This window comes from Myiozetetes cayanensis, unplaced genomic scaffold (assembly GCF_022539395.1).
Source record: "Myiozetetes cayanensis isolate MyiCay16 unplaced genomic scaffold, myiCay2020 scf17, whole genome shotgun sequence".
Classification (NCBI taxonomy): Eukaryota; Metazoa; Chordata; class Aves; order Passeriformes; family Tyrannidae; genus Myiozetetes; species Myiozetetes cayanensis.
This window is the reverse complement of record NW_026087378.1, coordinates 1,193,794-1,208,530: the sequence shown is the minus strand read 5'-3', so window position 1 is coordinate 1,208,530 and position 14,737 is coordinate 1,193,794. Positions and strand designations below refer to the sequence as shown.

The 14,737-nt window shown below is 39.9% G+C and overlaps 1 protein-coding gene across 2 annotated transcripts in view; it reads left to right on the top strand.

The window, feature by feature from the left end:
* The window catches only part of DOCK2 (dedicator of cytokinesis 2), a 166,292-nt gene that overhangs the window by 135,905 nt on the left and 15,650 nt on the right, over positions 1-14,737 (top strand). For both annotated transcript variants that reach the window (XR_007628557.1, XM_050311875.1), the window contains exons 37-46: positions 1,157-1,247; positions 2,265-2,384; positions 4,035-4,124; positions 5,363-5,467; positions 6,818-6,959; positions 8,622-8,703; positions 10,962-11,046; positions 12,576-12,662; positions 12,963-13,139; positions 13,686-13,769. Coding sequence is in view for 1 of the 2 variants with exons in the window: in XM_050311875.1 (XP_050167832.1) it covers positions 1,157-1,247; positions 2,265-2,384; positions 4,035-4,124; positions 5,363-5,467; positions 6,818-6,959; positions 8,622-8,703; positions 10,962-11,046; positions 12,576-12,662; positions 12,963-13,139; positions 13,686-13,769 (1,063 nt within the window). In the remaining variant the exon portion in view is untranslated. The remainder of the gene's footprint in view (positions 1-1,156; positions 1,248-2,264; positions 2,385-4,034; positions 4,125-5,362; positions 5,468-6,817; positions 6,960-8,621; positions 8,704-10,961; positions 11,047-12,575; positions 12,663-12,962; positions 13,140-13,685; positions 13,770-14,737) is intronic.

The window sequence follows — 14,737 nt, the reverse complement described above, 5'->3', positions numbered from 1 at the left end:
TGTATTCAGCAGCAGCATTTTTTTCCCTATCTTCTAGTTGATCAAATCACTCAACGTTCGTTGTTTATTGTTTAAAATTAAGAAAATGCAGCCAGATTTGAGGTTTGAGGGAGGGTGTACCCTGCATTTAGAATGGCAGAGAAAGCATTCAGGTTTTGTAGAATAACCCAGTCTCTTCCAATATGCAGCCCTACACACAGCAGGGTTACTGGTGAGGCATTTTCTGGGAGAGCTAAAGCTACACTGGCAATTCTTTCAGATGTGATTTGGCCTCTCACTGTCTCCAAGAGTTTTGCATATGAGCTGCAGCAGATCTTGTTGTTTCAGAGCTCCTTATTTCCTGCCTCTGCTCTCCTTCTGCAAAATGTGCAGAGCAAAGCCCAGCATCCCAAAAATGAGGTGATTCAGAGCTAAACCTTGAGCCGTGAGCCAGAGTGGCTGTGGGGAACAACCTTCCCTCTGTGGGCATTGCTGAGGGGGAAACATTTTCTGCTGGGATGACAGCTGGGAATGGGAATGCCCTGAACTGCTGCAACAAGGTGTTGGAGCTCCTGTGTCCCAAAACACAGAGGATGGGACGCACTTTTCCCTTCTGGCTGCTGGAGATGTGGGCAGTGGTTGTGCTGGCAATGCCACCCTGGGGATCAGGGAGAACACTGGTAATGTTTAGCTTAGAACAACTCTCCTCCCTCTACCACTTTGCAAGTTGTACAGGGACTGGCTCTGTCTCTCTGGGCTGGTATTTTCCATTTTCTCCTTTACCCTGTGTTACCTACTGTGGTTTCATCTGTACAACATGGAAAGTGTGTGGGAAATGCTCCAGAGAAAGGCAACTGTCTTAACAGTCCAGGAATAGTGGACTCAGAGCTCTTAGACCTTGAGTCTGACAGTTCTTCCTCTTCAAGGTGGAGCTGACAGCAGCTCACAGAAGGAGCGTGGCTCTTTCTCCTCCCTTTGTGCCCAAAGTTTGTGTACAAAAGAGCACAGAAAAGCCTGAACAAATGCATAGAGTTTTAACCTCCCTCAGTGTCCTTGAAGTCTCTTTGGGGAGTGGCTGTGGGACATCTGTGGAGTTTGCTCTTATCTGGAACATTTTGGCACTCAGGATTCCAGTCATGCCGACACTCAGCCTAATTCTCGCTCTCTCCTCTCTCAGGTATTTGTATAAATTGCGAGATCTTCATTTAGATTGTGAGAATTACACGGAAGCAGCATATACCCTTCTGCTCCATACGTGGCTCTTGAAGGTTAGATCTCCTGAACTCAATATATAGTTAAGCTTTCACAGTTTTCAAATTTATATATTAAAGTGACTACCTTAATCTTCCTTATTTTTCATTGGGGTATTCAAGTTTCTACTTAAAAATACTGCAGTAGGTCATGCAAAATTAATATTAATTATTGACATATTTTCAATAGGTTGTTAAGAGCCATATATTTCTAGAGCTAAATATTGTAGCAAGAATATTTTTTTCTTTACAGTGAGAACATTTTGTGGTTTTCATTTTTCTCCTTTCTTACTAACCTAAACATAACAGTTATGACAAATAAAAACAGCTTGTTCCAGCTGTCACAGGGGGGCATCTAACTTTTAATTTTAAAGAATATGGGTCACACTATCAAGTTATGTTGGCTTTCTTTCATAGCTGGTAATTGCCTTTCACCACAACTAATGTTTGTTCTCATTGTAACTGACATTATGAATAGAAATGGTCAGTAAGATGCATTTCCATTACAAGGGAACATTCCAAATTTAAATTTCTTCAGCAAAAATCTGACACTTTTTGTAGTGCAGAACCATATAAACTCGGCTTTCCACAGTGCTTCTTTGCTTAAACTTCATTTTGATTTTTCTTCTGACTGTAGAAATGCATGAGGTATGTCGTATGTGTTGGCGTAAACAAAGATTTTAGTATGAGAAATATTTTAATACAAAAAATCAAAACCAAGTCAGTGAAGATGACACCACTAAAATAGAATTCAGTAATTTTGTCACATGGATTTTTATCTTAATATTTTTGGGGGAGGTGGCAGGGGGAAGGAAGGAACACAGCTTTTAAAATGTTCTGTCTAGTCCTGGTTGTCCCATGAAATACAGCACTTGTCTGAAGAGGTAGTGAATACATTCCTAGTGTCTTTCCCAGTTTCTCTGTGGATGGTTAAAGGAAGAAAACACTTAGAAGAGCCCAGGGAACCAGAGCTGGTGGGAGGTTGAAAGGCTGAACTCCAAAATCATGGGGTTTTTGATGTGTTCCTGTTCCCAGTGGTCAGATGAACAGTGTGCACCCCAAGTCATGTCAACGGAGTTCCAGTGCTCGCAGACCTATCGACACTTGAAAGAGAATTTATATGAAAAGATCATAGAGTACTTTGACAAAGGAAAGGTAGGTCTGCAGAGTTCCTCCCCTGCCAAATCCCTCTTTGCTGTGCTACTCTGGATAGTCCTGCTGAATGAACGTGCCCTGCTGAAAGTGTTTGTGTAGAAAAGCTTCTCTGAAATGTGGGTCAAGTAAAAACTGTGTCCTGAAGGCTTATTCCCAGAGAATATCTGTTCCCATAGGAACATGTTCTTTCAATAACCACATCCACAAAGAAAGGGGGTTAATGTTTCAACACATTGTCACAAGTGTTTTTGCCAGGCACTAATAAAATGCAGTAAAAAATGTTGAATGTACTCGCCTTTACCAGGAAAAGAATATGGACTACACAGGTTCTGTTTCTAGACCATTCAGTGCTTATCTCCAAGAAAACCAGACAGTTCAAAATGGACATATTTGTTTCAGAGAAAACTAAGGGTTATATCCCAAACCTAAAATGGAGTAGTCTGATGTTCAGTACCTTGGTTTAGTTCAACTTTAAAAAAAACCCCAACTGTTAATAAAATTACCTGTCAGTACAGGTACAGTAGAGCTGGCATTTTTGGAAATAAAGCAAAGAAAGCAAGCAGAGAAAAATTCTGCAGTGCTGGATAATTAATCTCATGACCCAATAAGACCTTTAAGTCATTATGTCTTGTTCAGCTGTAGCCAAAGGTACGAAGAGGGAAGGCAATACTTTAGTGCTTCTTGAAGCCCTTCCTACAATTCAGAAGGCAGAAATTTTTGGTGCTTCGAGGTTTTTTGTTGGTATCTGAAGCAACTACAGTGTAGCAGTGCCCATCCTCTGTACCAGGAAAACCAAATCCTCCTGATTTCTGTCTACAGCACCCAACATTCAGGTTTTCCTCAGAGGAGCTTTGCAGCAGCTGAACCCACCTGCCAGGTTCAGAAATACCTGGCCTAGGAGCACGTGGCACGATTTGAAATCAGGCCTGATGTGTGTGACCACCGATGTCCTTAATCAGCAGAGAGCTGTGCTCAGAAACCCCTTTGTCTCCTTTATTCTGAGTGGGTGAGAAGCCTGAGAGAGCTTGAGAAGTATCCTCAAGAGAGGGAGTTCGTAGCTGCTTTAGGACCACTTTTGGTTGCTGCTTGTATGAAGTGCCCCCATCAGCTGAGAAAAGCTGTCCTGGTGTCTCCAGTGCAGCCCTGCAGCTCCTCACAGTCATCGTCAGCCCTTCTACTGTGTGGAAAGAAAGAAGCTGCAGCTCTGGGCAAGTGGCAATTTAAGAATTAGTTTTTATCTGACTTTTCATATGCAAGGTACCTGCAGCTGTGGATGCTGCAGGGTGTTGTACAAAATGGTGTTTTAAGGAGTGGCAGGTGTCAGTCCCCTCACCTCTGTGCTTGGGGTGTGTTCTGGGTGTTATCACCTGACTGATTTACTCTCCTTAATGTATCTGATTCTTATTCTAAGAATAAAGTAGGTTTACTTATTCCTTCCTGTAATGAATCATAAAACACTTTTATTTTTTCACATTAATCTGCTTTCCTAAAGTTTATGATTGCCTCGAGTCTTCCACTCTAAATGTGCAGTTAATAAATGACTGCACTTTAAAGAGAGCATAATCAATAAAAGTGTAGTTAAACTGTGATGCATTAAAAACTTGTTTGTTGGTGCTGGATTTACATTTTGAATGTGTGGTTGCATTGCAGATGTGGGAAGAAGCCATATCTTTGTGCAAAGAGCTTGCAGAGCAATATGAAAAGGAAGTTTTCGACTATGAGCTTCTAAGTCAAAACCTGGTAAGATTATATAGAGGCCTTCAAATTAATTCAGTCACAGAATTCAGTATTTCTGAGCTATCCAATGACAGCTATCAAAAGCCTATGAGCTTGTTGTCTACAACACATTTTTAATCCATTTGTTGAGGAGTTGCTGTTTCACTGTAACAGTCCAGTGCTAAAATAGTGAACAGCAAAGACCTGTTGATTAAAGTTGCATGGAAATCTGTTTAGTGAGGCATTTTGAAATTTCTGTAGATTAAAAGAACACTCAGGGCAATTTAAAGGCCATGTTTGAAAGAAATACAAAAAGATTTGGAGGCCTCTGTACTGCTTTAAGGTAGAAAAAACACCTAGATAAATTTTTCCCCTAAATTTTCCTTTAAATTTTAGCAACTTGAATCTTGACAAGCCTGAAGAATTCAGTCCTAATCAGGACTTGGAAAGTATCACAGGACAAGGAATTAGAACTAGGTCCAAAGGCTAGAAGTCAGATTTTGAAGGAAGATAAAAATGTTCAGTTATTTGATTTCATTAAAATTGAATTGATCTAAAAAGAATCCTGTCCCCTCACATGCCTTCTTTTTCCTGCTCCCAATATTCCACACTTGCATGATTTTCAACAAATGTTCAGGGTTCATACAATAGATATCCCTGAATCTTCCACAAAGAAACCGTGGGAATCCAAACATGATGTTCCTGAGCAGTGCTGTTTATAAAGAAAGCTTCTTTTGCTCCCAATAAATTCTGCTTTTGTCACAAAATAAAAGGCATTGATTTTGCCAGTTCCATTTGAGCTGCAGTGCTGCATTCTCATGAACATAACACCGAAATGGCACTTGGTATTTTATGGTAGAAATCGTTCTAAGCTCTTTCCATGCTGTGTGCCCTTCACAGGAGGCTTGGGCAAGAATTTGGGTTGAGCCAAACCTCGGGAAATATTTGAGGCAAGAGGTTTTTCCAAATGTAGTGTTTCAGTAATGTTATCAGTGGCCAAGTGTGACTTTGGTGTTTGTTTTTGCTTTTCATGCTACTAAATTAAGGATAAGCCTGAGATTCAAATATTAAAGTTGAAGCCATGCACATTTATCTGCATTTTATATTTACATATAAATGTAAACAATATTTAATGTCCCTCAGCAGTGGCCTGTGTGTGCTGACTATGGCTGTAGTTTATCAACTGATAATTGCTGTGGAGGTTAAAAATTAATAGATAACCCCCTCCCCAAAAAAGTGATTACAGTTGGTTTTGCTTTCAGATTCAGCAAGCAAAGTTCTATGAAAACATCATGAAAATTCTGAGACCCAAACCAGACTATTTTGCTGTTGGGTATTATGGCCAAGGATTCCCCACATTTCTACGGGTAAACTTGTTTAAATTCCTACTTTTTTTCACCTATTTTCATATGCTTCTAAACATGCAAGTGCACTCTACTAATGCAAGTGAGTCTCTGGAGATGTTTTCCATGGATTTCCTGTTGCTTGGATGCAGGACTGTGAATCTGAATTGCTACTTGTAAGAATATGCATGAAATGTTTTCAGATGCTTTTATGTTGATTCTTTCTTAGTTTGACAGTGAAAACTAAAGATATATGATGTGGTGAAGGTGATATATGAGAGCTAAATGCTATTTGGTATGGGCACATATTTCTCAGATGAGTCCCCACACGGGTGTTGATAAGTAGTAGAATGTCATTAACATGTGTTCAAATTAAATCCAAATCTCACTTTCTCTCAGGGCTGGTATTTTTAGTGCACCTCACCATGAACTGACAGGAGTTTCAGCTTTATGTTGCCTCTCAGCTGCAATGGGAATATCTGCAACATTCTGGTTCTCTCCCCATCCAGTTCTAGTTCCTGAGCTGGCAGGACAAGAAGCACGTGTAGGATTCGAAATGTGAATATCCTGTGACTTTGTTCAGTGTGATACTCATGTTTCTTCCTTCATTTTCCTGTTTTCCTCATGACAACTGATGCTAACGCTGCTTTTTTGCTCTCAAACATGCACTGAGCTGACATCTTCATACCAACTCTCTTCTACTGCTCTAAGTTTTCCTGAATGGCAACAGCTTGTTTCTATCCTAGGACAGTTATGGTAAGTTTGAACTGGTTTTATTCAACATGTGCTGAATCTACTCTGTTTTCCTTACTTTCCTCCATTTTTGACTACCATGAGGGAAATCAGGACTCCAAAGGGTCTGTGTTTGCAAGAAACCTGTAGTTCACAACTGGAATTTATTTAGTTTTTTAGGTCATTGCTTTGTTTAAATCACAGTAGTGCGTGAGCTCAGAGCATAAAACTAACCTGAATATTTGATGTTTTCTTGTTAAAAAAATAAGTCTCACACAGAACAATGAGTAGGGTAACTTTCTTCACACTTGAAAAGCAACAAGAGACCCTGCTGTCCCAGGTTTAAAAGCCAAAGCTGCCTCGGAAACGTTGGAAAAAAACAGAGAAATATGTTAGTATTACACCAGTGTTACTGTTTTCTGAGTAATAAAATTTTGAGACCAGGGTCTCTGGAGAGTCAGTGCTGCATTCCAGCACCTGGTCAAAGTGCTGTTTGGCTTGGTGGTTGATTCATATTCAGAAGACAGCAACACTCATTCCAAAATCTGGAGAGCATTGTGTGTTTGTGCTGATAACCATGAATCTCTAACTTCTGCCTCAGCATCCCAGAGCCCAAGAAATGAGCTCTTTCTTGCCTTGCAGAACAAAGTGTTCATCTATCGTGGGAAGGAATATGAGAGGAGGGAGGATTTCCAGGCACAGCTGATGAGCCAGTTCCCCAGCGCAGAGGAGATGAACACCACGGCAGCTCCCGGGGAGGATGTGAAAAACTCTCCTGGGCAATGTATCCTTGAAAACAGAATGAAAGGGGGCTTGGAGAAACCTTGTTTTGAGCATAAATTTATCTGTGTGAAAAAATAATTGCCTAAAAAGGGTGGAAGTGTATTAATGTGGTAGCTCTGTTTGCTGTTTTACTTACATGTCCTTAATGTCTTGTGGCTCATTCCTAAGATGTCAGCCCTTGTTTTTCCTCACAGTTCTAAGGAGTCTGTCTCTTCCATTCATCAGAGAATCATTTAGGCTGGAAAAAACCCTAAAGATTGACTGCAGCCATAAACCTTGTTTGCCACTACCCCATGTCCCCAAGTGCCACGTCTGCAAGCCTTTTTAAATCCCTCCAGGGATGGTGACTCAACCACTGCCCTGGGCAGCCTGTGCCAGGACTTGACAACCCTTTCAGGGAAGAAAAATCGCTGAAGTTCATGTATGGTTTACCTTCTATTTTCTTCAAATGGCAAAACCAGTGACACACACTTGAACTGGCCAAGTTTAAAGCAGCAACTTCTCTCTTACCTCACGTTCTCAGCTGTTGTCCCTTGGTATGAAATTCATGTGTTCCTTGAACATTGCCCTGACTGGAACCACACTTGAGTACTCCCTGTATTTCCTGGCAATGTAAATAGGCCTTAAGTCACTCTTGGAAATTTTCCTGGGAAAATTGACTCGTAAACTTGGTTAACCAGCTTTTAGAATGCCCTAAATTATTCCTGTTTACAAGAGCTCTGATCCTCTTCTTTGTTTCTAATTTAAATCATTACAGACTGAGCAGATATGAGATCACCTCTTTGTATCAGACATTTGTTTTCACATGTAGATTTTCCTTTATTAATTTCCAAGGCCATGTTGTAACGCTTCACCTGTTCTTTTCCATCTATTTTGGTGGAACCTTCTGGAACAGGAAGGGAATATTGCTCTTTCAACACTGTTGGGAGTGAAGTGGGAGTGTTACAGGTTTGTCTAAAATAGTACATTAAGCTTGAAAGCCAAGCTCTCCTGAGACTGTCTTGTGTCTTAACTAATTGATTGGTTTTTGGGATCACATGTTTCAGTCCTTGAGGTGGAATTTGCTCCTCTAATTGCAATGAACAGCAGATACAAGCTGGTTCTGCACTTAAGAAAAAGCTACAGAACCTACCCTGAAGGCATGAGTCAACTATACTGAAATATGTAAGAATGAGGTATATTTACTTACAAATACAGTAGTCAGATTTGAAAAATTGCACTTCCCTAGGAAAAGGAAATCTCAAATAAAAGGGCTGTTCCACTACAGGTTTCAAAGATGAAATGTTAACCATCACGACTTTATGCAAGCCTAGAGCTAAACAGTGAAACTGTTAACATCACATGTTGTTGATGTTATTTTTGTAAGTTGGTTGGGCTTTAAAATTTAATGAATGAGTCAGTGTGATAAATTCAGCTGCAGATATTCAAGCTCAGTAAATAATAAAAATATGCAGTTCAAAATTAATATTAATACATATTCACTGGCTACTACTGACAGATTTTTCCTTTTTTGGCCAAGGAACTCCACAAACAAAACCCTGAACACTGCAGATTTTTCATCAGGAAATGTCTTTTCTATTATTATTATTATTTTTATTTCCCCTGCAGCCTGCAGTATTTCAACTGATGGTTAATAACATGCCCTTAACTTCCACAATTTCAGATATCCAGTGTTTTACAGTGCAGCCAGTCCTGGAGGAGCAGCCCAGATTCAAAAATAAGGCAGTACCTGATCAAATTATAAAGTAAGTGGATTTCTGTAATAGATGTGTAATGAAAGTCAGCCCATATTCCTAAACTCACAACCATTGTTTTGCCAATGAATCTTGGAGCTTTTATTGCCTTAATTTGCTGAGTTATGTATTCATAGAATCATTTATGTGGGAAGGGACTTTTAGAGGCCATTTAGTCCAACTCCCCTGCAATGAGCAGGGACATCTTCAACTAGACCAGGCTGCTCAGGGCTCTGTCCAGTCTGTCCTAGGTATATTCCCAAGGAATTCCATGAAAGAACATCCACCCACCTACCACTGAAGAAACAACTTCTGGTTCCAGGGCAGGGAGGTGGAATCTGTGCTTTGAGTTGAAGTTAATGAGTTTTCAACACATCTGCTTGCACAAGTGATGGAGAGAGGATTCTTGGAGGTCACTGGCACTGAGAGTGCTTGAGTTGAAGGCTCTTGTACAACAGAACCTTGTCATGGCTTGTCTTGCCAAGTGCAAAATCCATGGTGGCAAAATGGTTTCCATTGGCACTGTGGTCAAGATTTTGTAAAGGAATAAAGGAAATGAATTGTCCAAAGTATTCTGAGCACAGACTGGCTGACAGCTGTATCCAAACCAGTTGTCACCTTTGTCTGCAGCCTTCTCTGCAGAATCTTTGCTGAAGTTGCAGCTGACTCAGAATGGAAAACCAAGAATCTCCTCCTCACATGCACCTAAGGAAAGGAGATACAAGCACAGGTCTTGCGCTTCAGGATTTAAAAACAAACATTTCCACCCCCCACCACCCCCAAAAAAACCCCCACCAAAACAAAACAAAGAAACAAACAAAAAATAAAACAACCCAAAAAACCCACAACAAACTGTGGTCCCAATTTCAACTTGATTATTTTTTCAATCAGTAACAGAAAGGCAGATTCTGAATGTGGTCCTGTTTGACTGGATTTCATGGTAGTGGCAGTCCCACTTTGAACTGTTTTGTGGCAGTTTTGTGTGGTGAAGTGCTCCACAGAAAGCAGAATCTCTGCCCAGATGGGAGATTTTGTAATGGTTTGTCTCAGCTGCAGAATTCAACCAAACTGCTGATTACATCTGCTCCTGGAGATTTACTTTTACGAGGGTACTTTATTGGCCATTTAATTGTTAGTTACATTATTTGATGGCAGTGCATTTATTCTATCAAAGAGCTTCAAAATATCAGTCCTTTCAGATGGAGCTGTGTGAAGTGACCTGGCTCAGTGTGGCAGCATTTTCCAGTCTCTTTCTTTACTGATCAGTATAATCTGAGCAGTTTGGATCACAAGCCATGGGTTCCTATGAACTAACACACCATGGTTTGCTTAGCTCAGCTGTTTGGGGCTTCTCTATTTGTTTTCTTCTCTGGGCTTCCAAAACATGGCTCATTTTTATTATAAGAGATTCCTGAGATTATTTTTTTTTTCCTCTGCAAAATTAGCTTTTACTTAAAATGGCTTTAAATTTAATTCATCTTTGAAACAAAAACCCAAAACCCAAAGGGAGAGATTTTTCTGGGGACAGCAAAATAGTCAGTCAAAACTCTGCAGTCCCTCTTCTTCCAAATTAGCCAGTGTTAAAAACCAAGTGGTTACCAGTTTAGTGAAAATATGTGTTCACAATGATGGAAAAAAACCAGCAGCTGAATAGAATTTATCATAACAGGACTTTGCAAGACATTCCTTACATTGGTGTCCCCCTCTACAATATACATGTTCTTACATATCACCCAAAAAATTGTTCTTAATGGCTTCATTTGTTTAATTGATTGAATAAACATTGTGCTGCATTGTGAGCAGGGGCATGATTAAACTGATTTGTTGTGATGTGGATGAAAAACACTTGTGATCCAGCCCAGGTGAAAACATCTGCACTGTTCAGTCAGTTATCTTGAACAAAATATGCTCCATGAAAAGCCAGCAAGCAGGGCCAGTGCTACAGCACGAGTTCAGCAGAGGAGAAATCTCTTCTACTCCTTCTTCTGTAGGTTTGAACATTAATCTGGAATTTCTGGAGGGGTTTTTACCTAGAAAATACACCCAGCCACAAGCTGAATCTTAATAATTGTAAAATACTGTGTGTTGACTGTGATTTATAGATAAAGTAGTTTCCTCCTGAGTTTCCAGTAAAGTACTTTTTTTCTGAGCAGTAAATTTGCTTTTAATTAAAAATTCAACTGACTCAAAATGAAATATTTCACTGCCATAACAAAATCCATCAATTTCCAGGTGCTGAATTTTACAAAAGTGTTTTTTAAACCTTTCAGTTTTTACAAATCCAACAATGTGCAGCGGTTCCACTACTCAAGGCCAGTCAGAAAAGGATCTGTTGACCCTGAAAATGAATTTGCTGTAAGTAAATTAATGACAAGGTGATGGATGTAGTTCTGCTAACTGTGAATTTTGATCCTAGGTCCTTCTTTAGGCCCAGATTGTGCATTAGAGACACTCTGAATTTAGGATCTGGTTCATAAAAACAAATGCAAGACTCTTCATTTCAGCATAACTCCTGAGTACTTAATGACACACCACTTCTTCAATTGCAGATAAACGTTCTGTACTTAAGCACATTCCAGGTGTTTGTGTTAAGCAGTAACATCTTCTGGTACAGATTTTCATTGTGAAACGAGGTGACATGTAAATAAATATCAACTGCTTTGCTGCTTTTAGTTTACAACACTTTTATCAGCTGCCAGCTTGGCAATGAGGTGTGTGCTGTCTGCTTTCATCAGTCCTGTGAGATCCTGACAGCCCAGAGAACTGCCTGTCTCGTTTTTCCTGCCCTGCCTAATGGTGCAATGCTGAGGAATAGTTCAAATATTCTGAGGAATCTACACCATCATAAATTACTTTTCAGTGTCGTGCATAAAAATGTGGGAAGTGTCTATATTTTCATTTTACAGCTATCTGATATTTTACAGTTTGTTCTGAAAAGCCACCCAACCTTCATGGCTAAAGCTGTGCTCGTGTCATCCTGATGGGAAAAGCCACATCTTTCCAAAATGTACAATATCAGTTGTGTGTGTGCTGATTAGCAGTGTCAAATTTTCCATGTAAAGGGGCTTCTTACCTGCTGTTAAATTAAGGTTTCAGATGCACATTCTACCCTGGCACCCCAGAATTGCTCTGTGTTATCAAGACTCTTGATGCACAGTGGCCTCCTTTGCCAGCTAGAGAGTTTGGAACCTATTTATGAATATACCTTGAAATGGTTTTACAAAAATTAGATCATTGATGTTTTCATTGCTGATGACAACAGACAACATGCAGGTGGAAATTGGGATGTTTGGAGGATGCCATTATTGCATTTGTTGTGTTTCTCAGTACTGGCAGCTGAGCTGAACTGAGATTGCAAAATAAGAAGCAGTAAATGAACTAAACTGTTTTAAAATAACAACAGCCACTCTCGTTCAGAAAAGGAAAATGAAAGGAACTAAGAAAGTCAGAATGCTGGCAAAGTTGTTATTGGGCTATTACTGCTTTTACTTGTAGAAATAATTGGGCTATTACTGCTTTTAATTGCAGAAATACCTTCTGAACATTCAGGAAGGATAGTCTAGGTAGAGGCAGGAGCAGATCATTTAGTCCCAGTCATTCCATCTGTAATGGCAAAAATAGCAATAGACACTAAAATATTCAAGGGTAATTTTCTTTTTCCTCTGCTTCGTGCAGGCTTTGTGCCTGAAGATGACCTAATCTGAAATCAGAAGAATTATTGGTGCCAGTTGCTGTGCTAGATTAATGTTGCAGTGCCTTTTTATGCAAAAATATGCACGTGTTTTCCATCTACAGCCATTTCACTCAGGCATCTCAGAAGGCAGGAAAGATTAAAGCTGGAATCCTGACGAGTGATTTTTCTCCCACTGTTGTTTTTTTCGTAGTCCATGTGGATTGAGAGAACTTCATTTGTCACGGCTTACAAACTGCCCGGAATTCTGCGCTGGTTCGAGGTGGTCTCCACGACACTGGTGTGTATCAACACGTATTAACATGCCAAGAGCCCAGAAAACACCTGTCTGTTGAGTCCTCGTGTATTAAATTCTTAGCAAAATGATCACACATGGCTATTTTTACTTATACAAACAACACTGTTATTACCTATGTTTTATCTTTCTGCTGTCAGGATCAATAATATATCCCGGGTCTGAGAAAATTGAACAAGTCTGCGTTGGTTTGCTGAATTGTTGTTCACATACATGGAGTTTTATAAAACCCAAAGGACCTTTTTATCTCTGTAGGAACCTTAGAAGCCTTTTGTTTCTTTCCAGACCGTAATTAGTCCTTTAGAGAACGCTATTGAGACCATGTCCACGACCAATGAAAAAATTCTGATGATGATTAACCAGTACCAGAGTGATGAGAACCTTCCCATCAATCCACTTTCCATGCTTCTGAATGGAATTGTAGATCCAGCTGTTATGGGGGGCTTTGCTAAATATGAGAAGGTAAGAGCTTCGAAGTCGATGCAAGGAATATATTCCGATACATCATTTCATAATTCTCCTGCATCTTGAGTTTATGGTGGCAGTGCAGTATGGATGGGGAATATGAAAGCCATAATTAATTAGTCAATCCATCAATCAAGAAATCCTCTTATCCTTATTTCCTGGTCACCTCTGTCTTTGAAAGCAAACCAGGGTGACTGAAGCTCAGTATTAGCTGATATAAACCATGATGCTCCAAACCTGTGCCTTTTTAGTTTCACTGCAAGCTTAATAAAAGAAACAGTAATTGGGTTTCATAATAAGAGTTTCAAACTCAGAAATGTTAGATAAAGACTGAAAACATGTTCACAGAAGAGCACCTCAGCTCCCAGCTGACAGAGTGAGGAATTAGCAGCAGCAGCATCTGGCCGAAGAGCATGGCTGTGTCTCTCTTATTTGATGGCCAATGTTATGATCACCAGCTGGGCTCAATGATTGACTCTCATTTCTTTACCTGTCAAAATGATGGACTGAATTATATTTTTTGTTGTTGTTGTTTTGTCTAAGGCTTTCTTTACAGAAGAATATGCCAGAGACCATCCAGAGGATCAAGAAAAGCTGAATAGACTCAAAGACCTGATTGCTTGGCAGGTAACTTCTCCCTGACAGCAGCCACTGAGGCCTCATCAGCTATTCCTTTGTCCCATTCCTTTCCAGCAGGAGAACACAGCATTTATATCCATTTTCACTTTCATTTTTTCCCGGTTTCCCAAAGCAGGGAGGGGTAGAAGAAAGAGAAAATTCTTGTTACAAACTTCCTGCCTGGTTCTGGGAAAGCATTAGGCCAGAAAGGTGCTTTGTAGAGCACATCCTTTGGAATGGTTTATCATTGAAAGCCTAAATGTATGCATTTACGGTTAAAAGGGCCAGGATTGCAAACTCAGGTTGTATTCCTGGAGACAAAAGGGAGAGCGTGACCAAAGTCACAACAGTGTCATGAATTGCTGGGAAAACAAGCACTGGCAAATGTCAGAAACTCTCTTGGGAGACAACTCTTTTCTAGAACTGAGTATGTGTTGCTGTTTGTGGCAGGGTTTTTTGCATTAGAAACCTTAATGGAGTGTTAGCTGTTCCCAGGAATTCTTTTCATGCTCAGTGACTCTCCAAGGTTGCTGCTACAAGTCTTTTGTGTGACAAATAGCATGGAAGGCCATTAGTAAATATTTTTAAGCCTCATCTCCAGAGGAGAACTGGATATTCTGCCCGTATAGCAGCACTGAGGTTATTTGGGTTTACTATTTATGATTTTATAGATAGTGTAGACACGATAAGACAACCAGCCCTTTTTGTCTTCAATGCACCTATGGGAGGTGGTAGCAGAAAAACCTCTGGTTTTTGCTGAGATTCAAGGGAAAATTACTCTTTTCATTGACCTACATTTGTTATGATAATGGAGCAGATAAAAACATGACCTCAGAAATTATCAGTTCTATTTCAATTATCTAATCCCAAATAGATTTCATTGCTATCAATATATGGCAAAATGAATGACTGTGAGAGAACAGGTTTACATTTTGACCCAGAGGTAGTTTGTTAGGAAGCCACAAACTGCTGAGTCC